At 35.6% G+C, this 23,780-nt stretch overlaps 2 protein-coding genes across 2 annotated transcripts; both read left to right on the forward strand.

Moving 5' to 3' along the window:
* The first annotated feature begins 2,500 nt into the window (after positions 1-2,500).
* Positions 2,501-3,915, forward strand: LOC127107370 (lignin-forming anionic peroxidase). The gene is made up of 3 exons (XM_051044657.1): positions 2,501-2,936; positions 3,015-3,180; positions 3,258-3,915. The coding sequence occupies exons 1-3, from the start codon at positions 2,547-2,549 to the stop codon at positions 3,653-3,655; spliced, it is 954 nt and encodes a 317-aa protein (XP_050900614.1). The 5' UTR covers positions 2,501-2,546; the 3' UTR covers positions 3,656-3,915.
* Positions 3,916-10,154: 6,239 nt separating this feature from the next.
* Positions 10,155-11,026, forward strand: LOC127103393 (protein MAIN-LIKE 1-like). The gene is made up of 2 exons (XM_051040657.1): positions 10,155-10,667; positions 10,847-11,026. Exons 1-2 carry the CDS (start codon positions 10,155-10,157, stop codon positions 11,024-11,026), a joined length of 693 nt encoding a protein of 230 aa, XP_050896614.1.
* Positions 11,027-23,780: the final 12,754 nt, after the last annotated feature.

The raw sequence follows: 23,780 nt of genomic DNA on the forward strand, positions 1-23,780 counted from the left end.
TGTGAGGGATGCTAATACCTTCCCCTTGCATAATAAACTTCCTTACCCATTTTCTCTTCCCACGAGTTTTATCGATGTTTTCCCTTTCCTTCAGAAATAAATAAAGTTTGATGGCGACTCTGTTGTATCTTCGAGCGTGCGATGTACTCGGGTATTTTTCGCATAGCTTTAGGATCAAAATCATTGAGGATCATGTTTTTATGAGCAGTTTGAGTATCTGTATCAACAGAGAAAATTATCGTGTGATATTTTGTTGTAATTAAAATGATTGTATCAAACTTATGAAATAATGGAAAATCATGATTATTATCATACGACATTAACACCATTGAAGAGTGTTGTAGTCAAAGTGAGGACGAATGCGAAACCACTATATATTTTTGTGTACCTTTCTTTCTTCCCTTATCTCTTTAATTTTCTACGTTCATTACTATAGCTATTGCATCGTTGCATCATTTGTATGTCATTTAGGTTAGATCTTGCTTATTACAATTTAATGTGTAAGCTTAGGTTTGTGATGCATAAAACCTATTGAATCATCATAAATCCAATTATATTCTTAATAAATTTCTATGTAAAAGTTTTTAAATAACTTTTAAAATCGACTTTGGTTATCTAGGAATTGATTTGCATTAGAAAAAGTAATTCCTTTAGTGATATCTTATAATACTATCATTGGCTTAATTAATTGAGAAGCTTTCAAGCTCTCTTCGTGTTGTGTTTTACTTTCGCATATTTTAAAACCCCTGATTTTGTTTTATGTGTCCTAAAATGTCTTTGAAATTGTCTTTTTGGGGATAAGTTTATTCAACCCTCTTCTAGACCTTGTTGTGTCTATATTCTCAACCAACATAGATATTTCAAGTCATGCACTCACATAAGAGGATATTACTGGTGATTATCAAACCCTAACTCTTTTTCTTTATTTAGACGAATAACTTGATCAACCATCTTGTGAATCTTTGATTGCTTGGACTAGCTTTAGAACTTGCTTATCTTCATGCATTGTTAACATCAATGTCATTTTATATCTTTAGGTTTTGTCAGCATCAAAACCATGGTCTTATCAGGGATATACATAATGTGATTTGATCACATCCTAATTAAACTTGCAAGATGATAGTTCCATACATTCAGCTGATGGTCACCTTTGGAGAAACACCAAACAATCAACCTTTAATTCCTGGTAGTTCCTTGCTGAAGCGTGTACAACTGCATACCGAATAGATCTTTCTTGGAGAAAACAAAAATCAGTGTTACCTTTCTACATTATGTTACTAATTCTACGCCAATTCACCTTGTTACCACCTCATCTTATTTTGAATGTGAAGCAATTCATTGGACACCCGATATAGTCTTCTCCCTCAAGCACTCGCCTTCTCTATCTCTCACATCCATCTCTATTATCCGCTCCTGAAATCCCTAACTTCTAAATGAACTTCCAAACCTTCTTGTCAACTTCAGAATCCACATATTACCTGAGACGAGAGTTACATCTGACTGCGTCCGATTCAGCCAACGATTAACAACAGAATATCAAACCACCTGGGAATTAAACTTCCGAAGACTTCGATACCGCATTAATGTCTCACCGTTTAATGGTTCGACACATTTTTATTGAATTCAAAATTGTTGTCTTTGGAAAATTCGTTGACAAGCTCATTTAGAACCTATGATGCTCACTTAAAAACTAATTGAGACCGAATGTTTGGGCTGTCATTGTGAGAAACAATAATAATAAGAAAACAATAATAATAAGAAACTTGCGTATCTTTAACGAATTTTTACACATAATAATAAGAAAAGAAAACAATAATAATATTTGGGTTGTCATTGTGAGAAACTGTCAACATAAGACTTTCTCATAAATTGTTATAAATTATATCAATATTCGATTTTAACTTGTTTGACTTATCATCATGTTTAATAAAATGGATATTTAATAAAGTCTCTAAAAAATTAATTTTTTTATTACGCGATACACTCGCCCAGTTTAAAAGAAAAAAAATAGGAGTGTTATATATTAAGATCAATTTCTCTAAAAACAATTATATGTGAAAGTATGGTTGTCGATCAAATACATTTGTAAATATAAATGTGAAAAAAATAAGATTATCCGAGAAAGAAAATGGAAGTTGTCAATGATTAGGTTAATGGATAGTGTGTATAATAAATAATAGATTTTGACTCATAAGAAAGAATATAATATTGCATTATAAAGACATACAAATCAAAGGAAAATATTGAAAAGTATGTACGTAGAGATGATGAAGTGGCAAGAAACAATACTATTTGTCAACCAACCAACCAAGGGAGAATTGGTCAGAATTGTGAATATGGAAAAGGTTGAGGAGCGAATTAGCAAACCTTTGCAGTGCAACGCGTTGAAGGTAGCGGACATGAGTGACCATGAAACATTCTCTCGCAGTTTCTATTACACACACTATATATATATATATATATATATGCATGATCGATCATTTCATAATCATCTTGCTAACATTCATATATTATTTTCTGAAATTCAATCATCAATCAACACTTACATGGCTTATAGAATTGTTGTTACAATATTGGTGCTGCTAGCCACAATATGTGATGCACAGTTGTCTTCTACATTTTACGACACTACATGCCCCGATGCACTAACCACCATTAGAACTGCCATTCGTACAGCTGTCTCTAAAGAGCGTCGCATGGCTGCATCTCTCATTCGCCTTCATTTTCATGACTGCTTTGTGCAGGGCTGTGATGCATCCATTTTGCTAGATGACAGTACCACAATCGAGAGCGAAAAGACTGCACTTCCAAATCTTAACTCAGCAAGAGGATTTCAAGTCATTGATAATGCAAAATCACAGGTAGAGAAAGTATGTCCCGGAGTTGTGTCTTGTGCAGACATAGTAGCTGTAGCCGCACGTGATGCATCATTCGCTGTAAGTTTACAATTTGCATTGCATGCTTATTAATAATTTCATGACTATATATTAATAATTTCATATTTACAATTACAGGTAGGTGGTCCATCATGGACAGTGAAACTTGGAAGAAGAGATTCTACTACGGCAAGCAAAAGTTTGGCCAATACGGACCTTCCATTCTTTACCGACGATCTTCAAACTCTTATATCTAAATTTACTATTAAAGGTCTCACTGCCAAAGACATGGTTGCTCTATCTGGTAAATTTATTACTAGTTTCAAACATCCATATTTTCATATTTGCTTATATTAATCAATTTCATTTTAACTAACTTAGGTGCCCACACAATCGGACAAGCTCAATGCTTTACATTTCGTGATAGGATATACAACAATGCAAGTGACATAGATGCTGGATTCGCTACCACTCGCCAACGTGGTTGTCCATCTTCCAGTTCCACTTCAAACAATCAGAAGTTGGCAGCACTCGACTTGGTCACACCAAATTCTTTTGACAACAACTACTTTAAGAATTTAATTCAAAAGAAGGGTCTTCTACAATCAGACCAAGTTCTTTTCAGCGGTGGATCTACGGATTCTATCGTTTCTCAATACAGCCAAAATCCTACCGCTTTTAAATCTGATTTTGCAGCTTCTATGATAAACATGGGAGATATTCAACCATTAACAGGATCCGCCGGAATCATTAGACGTATCTGCAGTGCTGCCAACTAATTCTACACATTCTTTCTTTCTTTATCACAAACAATCCATTGATATTCATTAAATGGTCTGTTTCAATATTTTATAATTAAATTAATTATTTTATTTATTTTTGTTCTTGTGTAATCAATTGTAAAGTGTTAAATGATTATCTTTTGTTATAATTTTATTATATACAAATGTATTTCTAGATGATCAAAAGGATTTTCATATCTCATATGATGAATGGGTCTAAATGGAGAAACTCAACATATATTGAGAGATGTTCTAAAGAGTCATTGTTTCAAATATGCAATTTTTATATTTATCAGAATGATTAATTTGCAAACATCTATGTATAAGAAAAATTAATATTGATCAATTTGATTTTAACTTAAGTTAGCCCAAAACAGAACAAGTTCAATGCTTTACATTTCGTGACATAGTAGATAACGCAAGTGATACAGATGTTGGATTTGCTAACACTCTTATGTGAAAGCTTGAATTTTGATTTCAAAGTTGAAAGTGTGAAATCTTGCTCTATAAAACAAATGAGAATTTGTTATTAGTCTCAAATCTTGTTCTTTGTATGATTTACATGGATGCTTTTTATGTGCATAAATGGAGTGTTTTTCAGAGCTTAGATATTTTACACTCGATTAAACCTTTGTCAGTACCAACTAAATCTAATATGCAATTTTCAAACTTGGTATCCCCAATAGTTCGTGGAATAGAAAAGTTTCCTGAATCTTTTCACTTTTAGGGCATGGTCTGAGTGGGAGACAAAACATTCTGGCCAATTTTGACTTTTACAAATAAATGCATAGGTCGAATGAAAGTTGAAACGTTTTGTCTCATGTTCACTCTTTCATTTTCCTTTATTATCCTTTGTGTGTGCATAACTCTTTCATAAATTTTACATATTTGGGAACCTGCTTAATAACATCAAGAAGCGATTCAAAGAGATCAAACACATTACATGCATAATACTGCATAATTCTGACAAAACACTTCTCACAACCACTCCATCAAACATATTATTGCATCCTTCATTCTCCTAACTTTCCCATACATACCCACCAATTCATTCATCACAATGATATCTTATTTCAACATTAGAGAATTTCTACATTTCCATAAGGAAATGCATTCATCTCCACGGTTCTTCCATAAGTGATTCAAAGAGATCAAAACTAATACGAACGAAATCCAAAGACTTCCAACTTGGAAGAAGGCTGCTTCACGGAAAGAATCGTCATACAACCAAAAACAACACACGGATAACCAACAACCATCACTCTCAGCAGCGCCCCAAACGAAGTTTATCATGGAGGTTATTAGGGTTATGTAGGGATGAATTCCATGGAGGAATAAAAAGGGAAAGAGGTGTGATAGGAAATTCGTTATTCACAAAATATAAATGGAAAAAAAAATTAAAATATTTTCATTCATTTTTGTATTTTTTTTTTAAAAAAAAAATATAAATTAAATATAAAAAAATCCACATGGATTTTTAAAAAATAATAAAAATTATATTAAATGAGTTATGTTCTTCCCTTCTATATTACAAGGAGAGTACACATTTAGAAAGAAATAGTTCTGGCCTTTACAATCTGCGTTGACTCCAACAAACCCCTTGCCCTTGAAGCTAAAGTTCAAGTTTAAAAGACCCTTCTTCCAGAAGATAACCAGACCATCCGCCGCTCCATTAGCTCCATTAGAAGACGACTCAACACAATTGTTACAAAAAAAAAAAGAAACTAAAAAATAATTGAAAATAGGTAATTTTATTTCTTGGAGAAAACAAAAACCAACATTACCTTTCTATACTATGTTGCTAATTCTACATTTGTTCACCTTGTTACCACCTCATCTAATGTTAAATGTGAAGCAATTTATTGGACATCCAATATAGTCTTCTCCTTCAAGAACTTGCCTTCTTTATCTCTCACATACATCTTTCGCATTTCTTCCTCATACACCTTGTTATTCTCCACATTTCAAAATCATTACTTTTGGAAAATTCGTTGACAATCTCATTTAGGACCTATGATGATCACATATAAACTAATTGAGACCGAAAGGATATTTAAATTACAAGAAAATTGTCTATCTTTAAGGAATTATTAGAATTTTTTACCAAAATAATCCAATTTTTTAAAGAAATTCCCAAAATACCCCTGGTTTCAAAAAAAATCTCAAACTACCCCACTTTTAGGACGAGGCGCCAATTCAATTGGCGACTCCTCTTAAAGTTTGAATGGAGGAGCCAATTGGATTGACTAGGGCACAATTTAATTGGTGCTCATGTGTATTTTTACAAAGGAGGCGCCAATTGGATTGGCACCTCAGTGTAAAATGCATTTTTTTTGTTATAAATAGATGTGTTGTGTGAGTCTTTGTTCCACATCTCAATTAATCATTTGGCAATCATGTTTGGTGTTCGTGGACAATACAAAAAGGTGATTTATGCGAGAGACAAACCTCAGATGCTGATGCTATTCTGGAATATCACTACGTTCAAGCAACTGAAGAGGGAGTTGGTTCGTTGGTTAGATGAGAAAATACTAGAAGGGAAAAAAATTAGAAGTATTGAGAGACTCGACAATATCTTTGGTTGGGTGCGGATGAAGACTGATAAGGATGCTAGGGAAATGATGTTCGATCGAGATGACATCAATTTGATTGTTGTAATAAGTTAGAAATATTTTTGTTTTCAGTTAGCTTATTTTGTATTGATGTTTGTTGTGAACCTCGTTGTAACAAAAACTTTATGATATATAATGATTGAAGCTTACAGAAATACAATGTTACAAAAAGCTTATGACCCAAATGATGTTCCTCGGTTGGGACAGTTGTTCTTGTTGTGTCTTGGTTGACGACAGATACTACATAATCTTATCATTTTATCTGTCGAATCCATTTATGTCCTGATACGTGTGCTGTTTGGCCTTCCTTTTTTCTTTCTACACATCATGTCGTTGTGCCAAACTATATCACCTTCATATGGAGGCCAGTATTCCTTCATTGGCGCCTCCATTCAAACTTTGCGAGGAGTCGCCAATTGAATTGACGCCTCCTCCTAAAAGTGGGGTAGTTTGAGATTTTTTTTGAAACCAGGGGTATTTTGGGAATTTCCTTGAAAAATTGAGTTACTTTTGTAAAAAAATCGAATATTTACCCATAATAATAAGAAAACAATAATAATATTTGGGCTGTCATTCTGAGAAATTATCAACACAAGACTTTCTCATAAATTATTATAAATTATACCAATCTTCGATTTTAACCTGTTTGACTAATCATCACATTTAATAAAATGAGTATATAATAAATTTTCTAAAAAATCAATTTATTTTATTACGCAAGGCATTCGTTCACTTTAAAAAAAGGTTGTTTCACGAAAAGAATCGTCATCCAACTAAAAACAACACACAGATAACCAACAATCGTCACTCTCAGCGGACCCCCGAACGTTTATCATGGAGGTTATTAGGATTATGTATTGGTGAGTTCCATGGAGGAAGAAGAAGGGAAAATGCGTGGGGAATGGTGTGAGTGTGAGAGGAAATTCATCATTCACAAAATATAAATGAAAAAAATTAAAAAAGAAATTAATATTTTTTAAATATAAAAACAAAATAAAATAAAATACATGTGGATTTTAAAAAATAATAAAAATTAAATTAAATGAGTTATGACCTTCATTATATATAGACATTTAATAGAGTTTGCTAGAGCTCTACTTTTTTCAAATAAAGTACCAAATTATTTGTGGGGCGAAGCTGTTTTAACAGCTGCGTATTTAGTTAACAGAATGCCCTCCAAAATTCTCAATTTTCAAACTCCTATTAATGTCTTCAAAGAATGTTTTCCTCCTGGCTTTGAAAACAAATTTGGATCAAATGTGTGCAAACTAAATACGTCTTTGTATGGAGTAAAGCAGTCCCCTAGAGCTTGGTTTGAAAAATTCACTCAATCCATGAAGAAACAAGGGTACATCCAAGGACAGGCTGACCACACCTTGTTCACAAAGTTCTCCCACGATGGGAAAGTTGTTGTCCTGATTGTTTATGTTTATGATATTGTCCTTATTGGAGACGATACAGTGGAAATGGCAAGCTTAAAAGAGAAATTGGCAGTAGACTTTAAAATCAAGGACTTGGGATTCATGAGATATTTTCTAGGTATTGAGGTTGCTCGGTCAAAGAATGGTATTATGGTTTCACAATATAAATACATTCTAAACTTGTTGAAAGAAACATGAATGAGTGGATGTCGTCCTGCAGATACCCCTATGGATCCTAATGCTAAACTTTGGGGAGAATGTAATGTTTCTGTTGATACTGGGAGATATCAGAGACTGGTTGGGAAACTGATTTATTTATCACACACGCAACCTGATATTGCTTTCTCAGTTAGTGTAGTGAGTCAGTTTATGCATTCTCCTTTCGAGGAACATCTTGAGGCAGTCTATAGGATACTGAGATATTTGAAAGGAAATCATGGAAAGGGTTTATTTTTTAAGACTAGTGAAAGAAATGTGTCTATCTTCACCGATGTCGATTGGACAGGTTCAGTCACAGATAAAAGATCAACCTCTGAATATTGTACATATGTTTGGGGTAATCTTGTGACATGGAGGAGCAAGAAACAAGGAGTTGTAGCAAGGAGTAGTGCAGAGGCCGAGTTTAGAGATATGTATCAAGGTATTTGTGAATGATTATGGATCCTTAGAGTCCTAGAAGAACTTAAGATGAAAATTGAGTTTCCATTGAAATTATACTCTAATAGTAAAGATGTTATTAACATAACTCATAATCCAGTTCAACATGACAGAACAAAGCATATCGATATTGATCGACATTTCATAAAGGAGAAGTTAGATGTGGGAATCATATGTCTACCCTTCGTGATTTCAAGTTAGAAAACTGCAGATATCCTGACAAAAAGTTTGGCAAGACCTACTTTTGAGTATTTGATAGACAAGTTGGGCATGATAGATATCTATACACCAACTTGAGGGGGGTGTTGGAAAATATATTATTTTCGGTTTTATTATTGCCTTTAATACTACTTTTATTTTTCTTAATTATCCATTAAGGAGAAAATCAATTATAATAATTGTATCTTCACTATATAAATCAGCCTAAGACTAACGAATAAGATATAACAACTTTTACCTACTTTTTCCAATATAAACTATACCAATCTTTGATTTTAACTTGTTTAATTGATCATCACATTTTATAAAATGAGTATTTAATAAATTTTCTAAAAAATCAATTTATTTAATTACGCAATACCCTCGTTCACTTTAAGTTGCTTCACGAAAAGAATCATCATCCAACTAAAAACAACACACGGATAACCAATAGTCGACACTCTCAGCGGTGCCCCGAACGAAGTTTATCATGGAGATTATTAGGATTATGTATTGGTGAATTTCATGGAGGAAGAAGAAGGAAAAAGGCGTGGGGAATGGTGTGAGTGTGAGAGAAAATTCATCATTCACAAAATATAAATGAAAAAAATTAAAAAAGAAATTAATATTTTTTTAAAAATTAAAAATTAAATAAAATAAAATCCATGTGGATTATAAAAGAATGATAAAAATTAAATTAAATAATTTATGACATTCCCTTATATATTACAAGGAGAATACACATTCGAAAGAAGTAGTTATGGCCTTTACAATCTACATTGACTCCAACAAACCCCTCGCCCCTGAAGCTAAACTTCAAGTTTAAAAGATGAAAATTTTACCTCATACCCCATAAATTATACCCATACCCCTACAATAGAATTTTTTGAACAAAAATGCCTTCATATAAATAGGTTATATTTATGAAAAAAATTGGTTTTTACTTCATTTTTGCTTTAAGACTTTCAGAAGAACATTTTTACCATTGTAAATCGGAACTCATAGAGTAAGTCTTCCGGTTCACAAACAACATACTAGAACTCTTTGTGCAAGACTTACGATTCGCTCCAGATTTGAGACGTTGATCTGAAGTCTTTTTGAAAGACTTCCGGTTTTCAGATTGTTTATCGGAACTCTTCTTAAAAGACTTCCGATTTTGAACATTAATCGGAAGTCTTATTGAAAGTGTTCCGATGTTCAAACATAATTTTTATCACATCGAAACTTTTTTTAGATGTGTTCTGGTGTGGTTTTTTTTTAATAATTTTTTTATAGTGGTTCGAAGACGAGGTGTCGACGGTAAGATTCCAGACCATAATTTAGGACGGGGCGCATCTACATCTGTAGCAAAGTCGACTGACTATCCAGGAGGGCCATATGATACGTCTATTTTGGTAAAGTACGAGCATCATGTTGCTCGACATTTATGGTTTTGTGAGGTAAATAAATGACGTATATTTGAAATTGAGTAATATTTGAATATTTTATATTGTGTTTTATAACATGTGTTTTAATTATTTTCAGGAGATAGGTCCGAAGAAAGATTTGAAGGCTGATGGACACGGACTTAAGTTGACATCGAGGGTTCCACTATCTCTTCCATAACAGATGGACAGTTGGGTTTCTAGATCTGGGTTATATTCACTCCAAAGAACTAGTTTGACGAAGATAGACACAAACTTTGTATCCGTATTTGTGGAGAGATGGAATCTAGAGACGTCTTCATTTCATATGTCATTTGGTGAGATGAGCATTACTTTGGATGACGTCTCTTGTCTGCTTCACTTGCCCATCAGGGGTGTGTTATGGAGTCCTCAAGATGTCACTGAAGAAGTTGTTGTTGAACTTGTTATTGACTACTTAGGAGTGTCACAGAGTGAGGCACAGGGACATGTTCGTAGCTGCATGAGTTCTTATTATAAATTGGAGTTGTTATACGATTTATTCGTACATCATAAAGCTGCTTCTAGATGGACATATACGACTAAAGCATATTTGTTGATGTTGGTGGGTTCCATAATTTTTGCCGACAAGACTTTTACACTTGTCGAGGCACGATATCTCTTACTGATTACGAATTTAGATAGATGTTCGGGATACAGTTGGGGAGCAGCTGCATTGGTTACCTTTGGAGATACGTCCATGTTCAGTTGCAAGAAGCTTGGTGGATATCCTACTCTCCTACATCTATTTAATTTAATTTTGTTTATTATGTGTTAATTAATTTTATAAAGTATGTTAATTTGATTTATTTTGTTTATTATATTTTTATATTGTAACAGTGTTGGATTCACGAGTAGTTTCCAACTGTTGGAAAAAGAGGAGAGAATTGGAAACCAGTTGATAATTATGGTCTTCCTCGAGGGATGAGATGGTCATATAAGCAAGGAGTCTTGAAGGTGGATGACTTGCGAACTATTTTGGACGAGCTGACACCTATCAACATCATATGGCATCCATTTGAGGATCATAGAGGATGAAGTCAGTTTGATGAGTTATATTTGTACATGGGGTGTTTGAAGTGGGGTGACACAGTTGTTCCATACTTTCCTGATAGATGTATACGTCAGTTCGGATACAGACAGTATGTTCCATCCCCACCTCCTGATTGTACGATGACTAATGATATTGATGTTGATTGGATTGGTTACCATCAGAGCGTTGTTGTTGTGATTCGTCCAATAACATTGACCACCTCTCCATCTGATATAGAAGATGGATACCTATAGTGGTATTATTGTGTTTTGCATCATCGTTTTGTCCCGCCCCATCATGATGAACCAACACAGGTGACAGTTCATGTTTACGAAGCAGGACCACCTTGTCCTAATTGGGCTCGTGTTTCTACATTGATTCATCGTTATTTGAGACAAGTTAATGCCTAAGAGGAAGATCTGTAGTTTGTTGATTTATTTGAAGCTTTGCATATTTCTTGTTCACATTGATTTATTTATTAACTTTTAGAACTGAATGTATTAAAACTGACATAATATTCATAATATAATATTTATAATATAATATTCATGTTTTGATTACATCATGCTAATATAGGCGTAAGTAATTGGCAATGTTGTAGAGGTTCTGCAAATCCTAACATCCAAGTCGTTGCTGCTGGACAACGGAACTTCTTCCAATCTAATGTGACCGGTGGCAACGAAAACCCCTCTTTCATGTTTACCTGATAACAATAATTACAACATATATTTAATAAAGTGAACTAAGTTAAATAATTAAAATAGTAAGTCATTTAAAATAAAATATGTACCTGAACCCAATGATTTTGGTTAACAAAACCAGTGCAATAAATGGAGACATTTGGTGATTGTGAACTTGTCAAAGGAAAGAAAGTCACACACGAATTGACATAGCATGCATCCTCAATAAGCTTAAATAAACGATGTATCTCACTTCTAGGACCTCTTATATCTTTTTCTATCATACTCTTATGCTTGTATATTTGCGTAATCCGAGTGACATTCTCTAGATCTCGGTCTTGCAAGCAATATGTGTCTAGGTGGTACATGTCTTTTTGTAAAATCAACGATATGATGCTTCTCATCTATGGTCAACCTACCAACAAAGGAATGACCTTCTAATCTATCAGGTAAACTATGACAATGAACCCCATATTTTACATCAATCTTCCAACCAAACTCATCTTTCGCCGGAGTCGGCCTGACTTTAAATGGGCATCCACATTTTTTTGACGCATTTTGGGTTCTGTTAGGGACCAATTATCACTACTTTTCATATATTATTATTGGTCCCTTTTACCATTTTCTTATCAAATTTACACACTTTTATTCTCACAGTTTAGCAAATATGCAATTAAGTTTATTTTAATTATGTTTTGAGTAGATATTTCACTTATTTGTTAGTTTTGTAGAAATTGTGGACAAGAGAGCATTGGATTGCATGAGCAAAATTTAGAAGGAGCTTGATGGGCATTTTGGAAGCATTTGAATAACAAAGCTTGGAAGAAATGGTGTGAAGGAAGCTTGCAAGGCAAAGAAGCGGTACTTCCTTCAGTTCGTGCCGCGACCCATGTTGGCGCGCGAACTCTGCGAAGACAGCAAGCTTCTTAATTAGTTTGGGCCACTTGTTATGTTTGAAGCCCAATTTAAGTGTGACAGTTTTAGAACATTTGGAGATTAATTTTCTGTTTTAGACCAAAAGGAGATTATTAGGGAAAGAATTAACTCTTTAAACACACAATGGGAGAAAAGGAGAGATTATCACAAGTTTTGGAGAAGAAAAACATAGGCTATTTTGTGCATTCCATTTGCTGTCAAACATGGTGATGAGGAGTTAAACCCCACTTTATCAAGATTGGAGGTAGTATCTATCCCTTATTGATTATGTATTCCTATTGACTCTTGTATGTGACAAAAGATTATTGATGTAATGATTGATATTTTCACCCTATTTTGAATATTCAGATTTGAGTTATTGTTGAGAAAGGTTATTCAAGTCTTGACTTAAAATATGCTTTCAAGTAGTGAATAAATTCTAGAAATAGATTTATACACTACTTTCCTTTTGTATCAAACATTAAAGATTGTTATATTAATAGTTAGGTGGAGAAATCGTCTAAAGATTAATATAGTGATTATCACAATCTCATTTAGAAATAAATGTTATTGAGAGGATACTTGAATATTATCAATAATTTTGAATCCATATAGTTGTCACTAAGGAAACATAAGAAATTGGGATAGTGAACTCCAATCTTGGCAAGTCTTTTATATTTGATTAAAACTAATTTCGTTGTCTTAGTGTCATTTTAATTAAGAAATAACTATTCACTCAAAAACAACTTGGTGACTTTTCAAACTTACAACAATTGAAATTATAGAACGGCGGTAATATCAACCAATCTCTGTGGATACGATATAAAAATATTGGCCGGAAATATACTTTTTCAACAAATTGGCGCCATTGTCGGGGATTGGTGTTCGATATCGCAAGCATTTCAATAATTCATTGTTCTAAGTTTTTTTTTTCTACTATCACTCTTGTGTTTCACTTGGTTTGTTAGTTTTGTAGATTCTAGTGCATGCGAGGAAAGGCTACCGAGGAGCAATTTCAATTCGATCCCGAAATTCAAAGAACACTTCGAAAGCTCAATAGCAAAACACGAAGAAGAAGGAAATCAGCCGAAGAGAGGAACCAGAGAGAAGAAACATCTACTTCTTCACTTGTTCAAATTGAAGAAGTGGGTGTAGAAAATTTTGAAGGAAACATGGAGGGTGAAGTTCCTACCGAAATGTCTGCCAATAGTCCAAGGAAGAATGCCCAATTTGCTCGTGGTGGAAGGAACACGGAGATGAAAACCAGAATCCTCCAACTCCTTTATGCAAATCCATTCACTGGAATGGACCATGAAGATCCGTATACCCATCTCACCAAATTCTATGAGATTGCGGGTTCTACGGAAATAGAGGAAACGGGTGAAGAAGCATTATTCAAGAGAATGTTCCCACATTCTTTAGTGGGGAAGGAAAAAGAATGGTATCTTGATCAAGCACCAAGAGTGATGAAGGATTGGAATTTATTAGAAGAAAAGTTCCTTGAAAGATATTTTCCTCAATCCCGATTCATGGAAGCCAAAACGGCTATTGCGGTATTCAATCAAGGGAGTAACGAGTCTCTAAACGAGGCTTGGGAAAGATTCAAGTCAATGTTGAGAAAATGAAAAGTCCATGGTTTTGATGAACTCGCTCAAATCCACATTTTTCTAAATGGGCTCCAATCGACTCACAAGACACTTTTGGATGCTACCGCGGGTGGCTCTCTTATGTCAAAGAACGTGGAAGAGGCGAAAGTCATTATTGACTGGATGACACTCAATGATCGTCAAAGTCAACATGATTGTAGTCCTTCACAAAGGAAACCGAGAGTTCTTGAATTGAATACAAATGATGCTATTCTTGCCTAAAACAAGTTACTCTCTCAACAAGTGGAGTTACTCACTCAACAAATGTCCAAACTTCCACAACAAATGAAGGAAATTCAAGGATCTCAAGCTAGACATCAAGTGGCATGTTGTGAACTATGTCAAGGAGATCATCCCACCGGTTATTGCCCTCCATTGGAAGAAGTGAGTTATGTGAACAACCAAAATCAAGGTTATCAAAGGCAACCTCCACCTCACAACAACTCATATCAAAGGAACAACCAAGGCTATCAACAATCAAGATTCAATAACCAAATTTTTTAGCAACAAAGTCCATATCAAAATCCAAATTCTCAAGTCCAACAATCGCAAGGCGGAAGTTCAAAGCTAGAAGATACTCTCACACAATTCATGCAAGCCTCCATGGCAAACCAGAAGAGCAATGAGGCAGCTATAAAAATTTTGGAGAATCAAGTAGGCCAACTTGCGAAGCAATTGTCGGAACAACAAACGGGTTCTCCTTTCTCCGCCAACACTCAAACCAATCCAAAGGAGCATTGTAAAGCAATTGTTACTAGAAGCGGTAAAGAGGTGACAAGTGGAAGAAGTGAAGATGTTTCAGTAAAGGATGATATGAATGTCGTAACTGAAAATGAAGAGAACAAAGTGGTGGTGGAATATGAAAAGAAAAAAAAGGAAGAAACTGTTCAGTTCGCGCCGCGATCCCCTTTGGTGCCACGAAAAGAACATGGCCAAAATGATTTAGCTGAACATGAGGGTGAAGCAGGTGAGAAGAAAGAATCAAAGGCAGGAAAGAAGGAAAAAGGAGATAAAGGAGTGAGTGCTATTCCAGCTCAACATCTACCTTACCCGCACGCACCATCAAAAAAGGAGAATGCTAGACACTATGCACGGTGTATGGATATATTTAAGCAACTTCAAATAAATATTCCATTTGCCGAAGCATTAGAGCAAATGCCAAGGTATACAAAGTTCATGAAGTATATTCTCACAAAGAAGAAGAGATATGCAGAAGACGAGACAATCTTGCTTGATGCACGTTGTAGCGCTATAATCCAAAAAACTCTACCAAGGAAGGAATCCGATCCGGGCCGAGTCGTTTTACTGGTGACCATTGAAGGCACTTACATTGGCAATGGTTTGGTCGATTTGGGATCTAGCATCAATTTAATTCCCTTATCCATTGTTAAAAGATTGGGGAATGTTGAGGTGAAATCTACGAGGATGACTTTACAACTAGCCGATAAGTCTACCACTTCACCATATGGAGTTGCTCAAGATATGCTAGTGAAGGTGGACAAATTCTTGTTTCCGATTTTGTGGTAGTGGACATGGATGAGGATCGTGATGTTCCTCTAATTCTTGGAAGACCATTTATGAAAACAGCCCAAATGATGATCGACATTGATGATGGACTCACTGAAAGTAAGAGTGCAAGATGAAGAGGTAACTTTCAATCTTTTTGAGGCCATGAAGCACCCTAATGACAAGCATGACTCTTTCCGAATCGATGCCACCGAGGAGGAAATCGTGGAGGTTGAAAATCAAGTTCATCTTTCTAATCCGTTAGAGAGATCTCTTATAGGAGCTTACAATGTTTTAACTGAAAATGAAGAAAAAGAAATTGAAGCAATTTTGCATGAATTAGAGTCTCGCAGAGAGATTGCTTATCATGATGAGAAAAATAAGGACTTGGATATGAAAAAGAAAGTGGAAGAGCCAAAGTTAGAGTTAAAGATGCTACCTCCACACTTGAAATATGTGTTCCTTGGTGATGATTTCACTAAACCAGTGATCATTAGCAATGCCTTGTCCACAAAAGAGGAGCATAAGTTGATACAAGTGCTGAAAAAGAATGAAGGTGCAATAGGGTGAGTATTATCCGATTTAAAGGGTATTAGTCCGAATTATTGCATGCATAAGATCATGACGGAAGAAAACTACAAGGCCATTGCACAACCTCAAAGGCGCTTAAATCCATCAATGAAGGAAGTGGTGAGAAAGGAAGTTGTCAAACTATTGGAGGCTGGAATGATTTATCCTATCTCCGATAGTGAATGGGTGAGTCCGGTGAAAGTAGTCCCAAAGAAGGGTGGTATGACGGTTGTTAAAAATGATAAAAATGAGTTGATTCCAACTAGAACGGTAACCGGATGGAGGATGTGCATTGACTATAGGCAGCTAAATCAAGCTATAAGGAAAGATCACTTCCCGCTACCTTTCATGGACCAAATGTTAGAAAGGTTGGCCGACAATAATTTCTATTGTTTCTTAGATGGTTATTCGGGTTACAACCAAATTATGGTCAATCCGGCGGATAATGAGAAAACGGATTTTACATGTCCTTTCAGAATTTTTGCTTACCGAAGAATGCCTTTTGGATTGTGTAATGCACCGACAACATTTCAACGGTGTATGCAAGAAATGTTCTCGGATTTGATCGAAGAGTGCATTGAGGTGTTTATGGATGACTTTTCCGTTTATGGGTTGTCCTTTGACTTATGCTTGAAAAATCTTGATGTAGTTTTGGAAAGATGTGTGGAAACAAATTTAGTGCTCAATTGGGAGAAATGCAATTTTATGGTCACCGAAGGTGTTGTTCTTGGTCACAAAATCTCTTCTGAAGGGCTAGAAGTTGATAGAGCAAAGGTGGAAGTCATTGAAAAACTACCACCTCCAACAAACATCAAAGGAGTAAGAAGCTTTCTTGGACATGCCGGATTCTATCGAAGATTCATCAAGGACTTCTCAAAGATAGCAAAGCCCTTGAGTAATTTTCTCAACAAAGGTACGCAATTTCTTTTTGATGAGTCGTGTCTAAAAGCATTCCATGAGTTAAAATAAAATTTAGTCACCGCACCCATAATCGTTGCACCTAATTGGACACTTGATTTTGAACTTATGTGTGATGCAAGCGATTATGCGGTTGGTGCGGTTTTGGGTCAAAGAAGAGCTAAAGTTTTTCATGCCATCCACTATGCTAGTAAAGTTTTAAATGAGGCGCAAGTCAATTATGCGACAACCGAAAAGGAGTTACTAGCTATAGTGTATGCATTGGAAAATTTAGAGCTTATTTGATCGGGTCCAAAGTTGTAGTTTACACCGACCATTCGGCAATCAAGTATCTGCTAACCAAGCCGGATTCCAAACAAAGACTAATTCGTTTGATTTTGTTATTACAAGAATTTGATTTGGAAATCCGGGATAAAAAGGGTTCCAAAAACTTGGTAGCGGATCATTTGTCCCGATTGGTTAATGTGGAAATTACAAATAAAGAAGAAGAAGTGAGGGAAGAATTTCCGGACGAAAAGCTTTATGCGATTCAAGTGAGGCCTTGGTTTTTCGATTTTGCTAATTATAAGGAAACCGGTTTGACACCGGAAGACCTCACTAGTAATCAAAGAAAGAAATTTTTAGCGGATGCAAAGTACTATGTGTGGGATGACCCGTATTTCTTCAAAGCGGGTGTGGACAACATTGTAAGAAGGTGTGTGACACTTGAAGAGTCGAAAGACATCCTTTGGAATTGTCATAACTCTCTGTATGGAGGTCATTATAGCGGTTTACGAACAGCCACTAAAGTCCTCAAAGCGGGATTTTATTGGTCGTCCGTGTTTAAAGACGCACATGAACATGCAAAGAATTGTGACACATGACAAAGAAGCGGAGGGGTAGGCAAACAAGATGAAATGCCCCTAACCAACATGTTGGAAGTGGAAGTCTTTGATTGTTGGGGCATTGATTTTGTTGGCCCATTTCCTTCTTCTTTCTCTAATGAGTATATTCTTGTAGCCGTTGACTATGTGTCAAAGTGGGTGGAAGCAATTGCTTCACCTAAGGCCGACTCCAAAACCGTGATAAGATTTCTAAAGAAAAACATATTTTTACGTTTTGGTGTGCTTAGGGTGTTGGTAAGCGATGGGGGATCACATTTTTGCAATACACCCTTGGAAAAAGTTTTGGAACATTATGGTGTAAAGCATAAAGTGACTACTCCTTACCATCCACAAGCAAATGGTCAAACAGAAATGTCAAATAAAGAAGTAAAAAGGATACTGGAAAAAACTGTTTCGAGCTCAAGAAAAGATTGGTCTTCAAAATTGTATGAAGCTTTGTGGGCGTATCATACCGCCTACAAAGCTCCTATTGGACTAACCCTGTTTCAAATGGTTTATGGGAAGACTTATCATCTCCCGGTAGAGATGGAACATAGAGCACTTTGAACTTTGACTCCACTTTAGCCGGTGAGAAAAGAAAAGAACAACTCCATGAATTAGAGGAATCAAGGGACAATGCTTACCACTTAAACAATCTTTACAAGGAGAAGGTGAAAGCATACCATGATGGAAAGGTCCGTCACAAGGAGTTCAAAGTTGGACAAATGGTACTCCTTTTTAATTCAAGACTCAAGTTGTTTCCGGGTAAGTTGAAGTCCAAATGGTCGGGACCGTTTGTAGTGAAAGAGGTGCGAGATTATGGAGCCATTATGGTTGAGGACCCAAAGTCAAAAGAGAGCTGGATTGTGAATGGGCAGAGATTAAAAGTCTACCATGGTGGAGAAGTCAACCGAGACGTCTATGCCGTTTCGCTCACCGGACTGTGAAGTATCACCGAACCGTCGAGCTCAAATGATGTTAAACAAAGCGCTTGTTGGGAGGCAACCCAACTTTGTAAGCCTGTCTTTTGTAAGGTATTTTGTTTTGTTTTTCAAAAGTAGAATGGAGGTCAGTCAAATTTCCAGCATTTTTTTTGAAAATTCCTTCAGTTCTTCCCACGAGCAGCTTTCGCCCTGCGAACTGAATGGAAACTTAAAGTTCGCGCCGCGAACCAAGTTCACCCCGCGAACTGAGCGAGGCAGACCCTTTTAATTTCAGTTTTGTTTTACTTTTGTTTCCTTATTATATTTTATAACTTCATATCTCTCTTCACCACTTTCACTCTCTCACTTCCAAACTCAAACTTAACCCTCTCAATCTCAATAATCCCAATTGTTTTTTTTAGCAAGAATCATTTTAATCTCCTTCTCTCATCAAGGTATGTTTACTCTTTTTCCTTTTTCCTTCTTTGTCTCTCATCAAGGTGAACTAGGGTAATTGTTAGAGGATGATTTGTTTGTTGAAATTCACTTTGCATGTGTAGATATTCTTTAAATTAGGATAGGTTAAGAGTTTGTGGTATCAATTTTGAAAAGATTTGAGCAGTAGGAGAAACCCTAGGGCTGCTGATTTTTCTGGTTTTCGCAGAGATCGCGTCGTGATCTGGCCTTCGCGCCACGAACTGGAAGAATTTCAGCTTCATTTTTTTGTTGATTATGTATGCTGACTTAAGTCTTGGCTGTTGTGTGGTTGCTTGTGGTTTTATTGCAGATGTCTAAGCACACAAAAACAGTAAGCTCCGATCCCTCAAGGTCCGTGCGGAGATTCATTAGTGATGAGCATGAGGAAAGGTTTGAAAAGCTGATTAAAAGAACCATTCAGTCAGAGAGATTCATTCGTTTGTCATCAGGGGGCAACTATAGAAAGCTTGTGGCAAACTTTGAAAAGAGAAAGTGGGGAAAACCTGTGTGCCGGAAGCAGAAATCAACTACGACATTGTCCGTTAATTTTACGCCAATGCTCTTCAATTGGAAGAAGGTATAGTATACCGTTATCAAACTAGGATGAGAGGGAAGATCATCACTTTCAATAGGGATGCAATCAACGCTTATTTGGGTCATTCTCTCACCTTGGCGGATAACATACGGTGTGAATATCGTGCCAAAGAGATGGCAAATGATTGGGATCTTGCTGCTATTAGTGCTCACCTTTTCCTTGAGGGAAGGACATTTGACTTGAATGATCAAGGATTTCCAAAATCTTGGAAGAGGGAGAACCTGAATTTGGAAGCAAGGGCGTACTTGGTTCTTTTGTTGAACAACATTCGGCCACGGAGCCATAGCACCACAATTCCACTAGATGTCGGCTGCCTTTTGTATCACATCATGATTGGGAAATCAGTGGATGTGGCGTCTATCATCGCAGGGGAGATGAGAAAAGTGGAGACTAGCAGAACAAAGTTCGGAGGAAAAGCCAATGTGCTCATGTATCCGGGGCTGATTATAGGGCTTTGCCGAAGGGCAAATGTGCCTATTCCGGATGAGGTGCACCTTTCCATAACCAGTGTGATTAACGATGCATTTTTAAATAGGTTCTGCCAGAGTTAGATGGATAGAGCTGAAGGAGAAAACACTTCTTCATCTAGACCTCGCGCCCGCAGTACACCAGCTTTTGATCAGATGGCGTTTGCCACTTACTGCTGTGAAAACTTTGAGGCTTCTAGGAGGTCTCAATCATTCTTATTTGATGCCATGCAGCAGCAGTTCCAGAACACCTTCTTAGCACCCGAAGCCCGCACTTTTCCGACTCAGACGGAGTATGTTTCTTATTCTAATTGGCCTGAGGGCAGGCCAACATTCATGGGGGTGCAGGAGGTAGTGGTCGAGCTAGTGGTGCGGGTCATGATGAAGACATGGAAAATGTCATTGCGTCTGTAGGCGGTGGAGTTGATGAGGAGGATTGAAGACTTTGTTTTGAGTAGTATTAGATTTTTATTTGTTAGTTTTTTATTATTATTGTTTTGTGTTTTTAATTATGGTTGTACTTTTGGTGGCTCTCGTTTCATTGTAAACTTTGGTTTTGTTAATTGCATGGATCTTTATTGTGAGGTTTAATTGTGTGTTTCTATGAACTTTGGTATGCCCTATTTGTTTGTTTAATTTTTCTTATTCTTAAGTTAAGCTTGAAGGAACCAAGTGATGCTTGCAAGGAAGGAAGCGTAGGACACTTCGAGTGGTGATGATAAGAATTGGTTGTCGGAATTTCAAGGTACACTTTAACACTTTCTAGACTTAACATGGATAGTTTGATGGTGTGTTGCAAATTTCCTATCATAAATTCCTTGAGATACATGTCAATTTTGAAACAAAGTAGAACTTAACCAATTGTGAGGTAGCCTTCCATTGTGCACTAAATGCGGGAGACCGAATATTATTTCAATTCATTCTTATCATGCTAAATCATGCATTAGTCTATTTTTGTGCAAATTGTGAAAGTGATAGAGGCATTGTTTGTTATTGAGAAAAACCACTTGGACAAAAAAGTTTTAAATCAATTAACCTTGTGAGGAGTGATCCTTAGTTTAACCCCTTTGAGCTTGTATTAGGATTCATTCGATTGATAAGTGCAAATTCCATTAAAAATATTACAAATAAATGAATCCTAATTTCTTTCGTTTCAATTGAACCTTCAACCGAATTTGGTTGCAATTTTTGTCTTTTGCCTATGTTTAAGTAGGGAGCATTATTGCATAAATTTTGTCTTGAAGTCTAAAGTTGGGGAGAATAACTTAGAAGAGATGATAAAAACTTGAAAAAATGGCGTTTTAAAAAAAAGGTGAAAGTGTGAAAAGAAACAAGAACAATAAGTCACCTTTGAAATTATGGAGCAAAGAAAAAGAAAAGAAAAGAAAAACAAAAAGAGAGCTTATGGTTGTGTTGTTGTTGAAAATAAGAAAAGAAGAAAAATTGGGATCAAAAACAGAATTTGTTGTTGAGTTTGAATTTATGGGAATGCTCCCTTGGGATAGACATTTTTGTTTGAATTCTCTTAATCATATCCTTTCTTTGTAACCCAAGCCACATTACAACCTTTGAAAGACTTCTTGATTCTCAATTTTCACATGATTTAGTGTTTGCTTTGATAACCGCATGATTCAAGTTGATGTTGATTTAATTGTTCGGATGAGTGAAAGAAAACCCTCATGTTTATTCATCATTACTATGATGTGTGTGTAGGTTTGATTCAATTTTGACATTTATTGCTTTGAATTTCTTGGTATGTCATTTGCAACCAACCATTGTTCTTATTCATGTTTTGTCTAGCATTGAGGTAAGTGGATTGAGAAAGAGCCGTACACTTTTGAACCATTTGAGTGTCTTTGGTTAATCCTTGTTTCATTCTATTGTTTCATTACTTTGGTGAAACACTTTTGTTTAGGGACAAACAAAATGATAAGTTGGGGAGAGTTGTTAGGGACCAATTATCACTATTTTTCATATATTATTATGGGTCCCTTTTACCATTTTCTTATCAAATTTACACACTTTTATTCTCACAATTTAGTAAATATGCAATTAAGTTTATTTTAATTATGTTTTGAGTAGATATTTCACTTATTTGTTAGTTTTGTAGAAATTATGGACAAGAGAGCATTGGATTGCATGAGCAAAATTTAGAAGGAGCTTGATGGGCATTTTGGAAGCATTTGAATAACAAAGCTTGGAAGAAATGGTGTGAAGGAAGCTTGCAAGGAAAAGAAGTTGTACTTCCTTCATTTGGCGCCGCGACCCATGTTGGCGCCGTGAACCCTGCGAAGACATCAAACTTCTTAATTAGTTTGGGCCACTTGTTATGTTTGGAGCCCAACTTAAGTGTGACAGTTTTAGAACATTTGGAGATCACTTTTCTGTTTTAGACCAAAAGGAGATTATTAGGGAAAGAATGAACTCTTTAAACACACAATGGGAGAAAAGGAGAGATTATCACAAGTTTTGGAGAAGAAAAACAGAGGCTATTTTGTGTATTCCATTTGCTGTCAAACATGGTGATGAGGAGCTAAACCCCACTTTGTCAAGATTGGAGGTAACAACTATCCCTTATTGATTATGTATTCCTATTGACTTTTGTATGTGACAAAAGATTATTGATGTAATGATTGATATTTTCACCCTATTTTGAATATTCAAATTTGAGTTATTGTTGAGAAAGGTTATTCAAGTTTTGACTTAAAATATGCTTTCAAGTAGTGAATAAATTGTAGAAATAGATTTATACACTACTTTTCTTTTGTATCAAACATTAAAGATTGTTATATTAATAGTTAGGTGGAGAAATCGTCTAAAGATTAATATAGGGATTATTACAATCTCATTTAGAAATAAATGTTATTGAGAGGATACTTGAATATTATCAATAATCTTGAATCCATATAGTTGTCACTAAGGAAACATAAGAAATTGGGATAGTGAACTCCAATATTGGCAAGTCTTTTATATTTGATTAAATCTAATTTCATTGTCGTAGTGTCATTTTAATTAAGAAATAACTATTCACTCAAAAACAACTTGGTGACTTTTCAAACTTACAACAATTGAAATTATAGAACGACGGTAATATCAACCAATCTCTGTGGATACGATATAAAAATATTTGCCGGAAATATACTTTTTCAAGTGACATTCTCTAACATTCTCTAGATCTCGGTCTTGCAAGCAATATGTG

The sequence above is a fragment of the Lathyrus oleraceus genome, chromosome 7 (assembly GCF_024323335.1).
Source record: "Lathyrus oleraceus cultivar Zhongwan6 chromosome 7, CAAS_Psat_ZW6_1.0, whole genome shotgun sequence".
Taxonomy (NCBI): domain Eukaryota; kingdom Viridiplantae; phylum Streptophyta; class Magnoliopsida; order Fabales; family Fabaceae; genus Lathyrus; species Lathyrus oleraceus.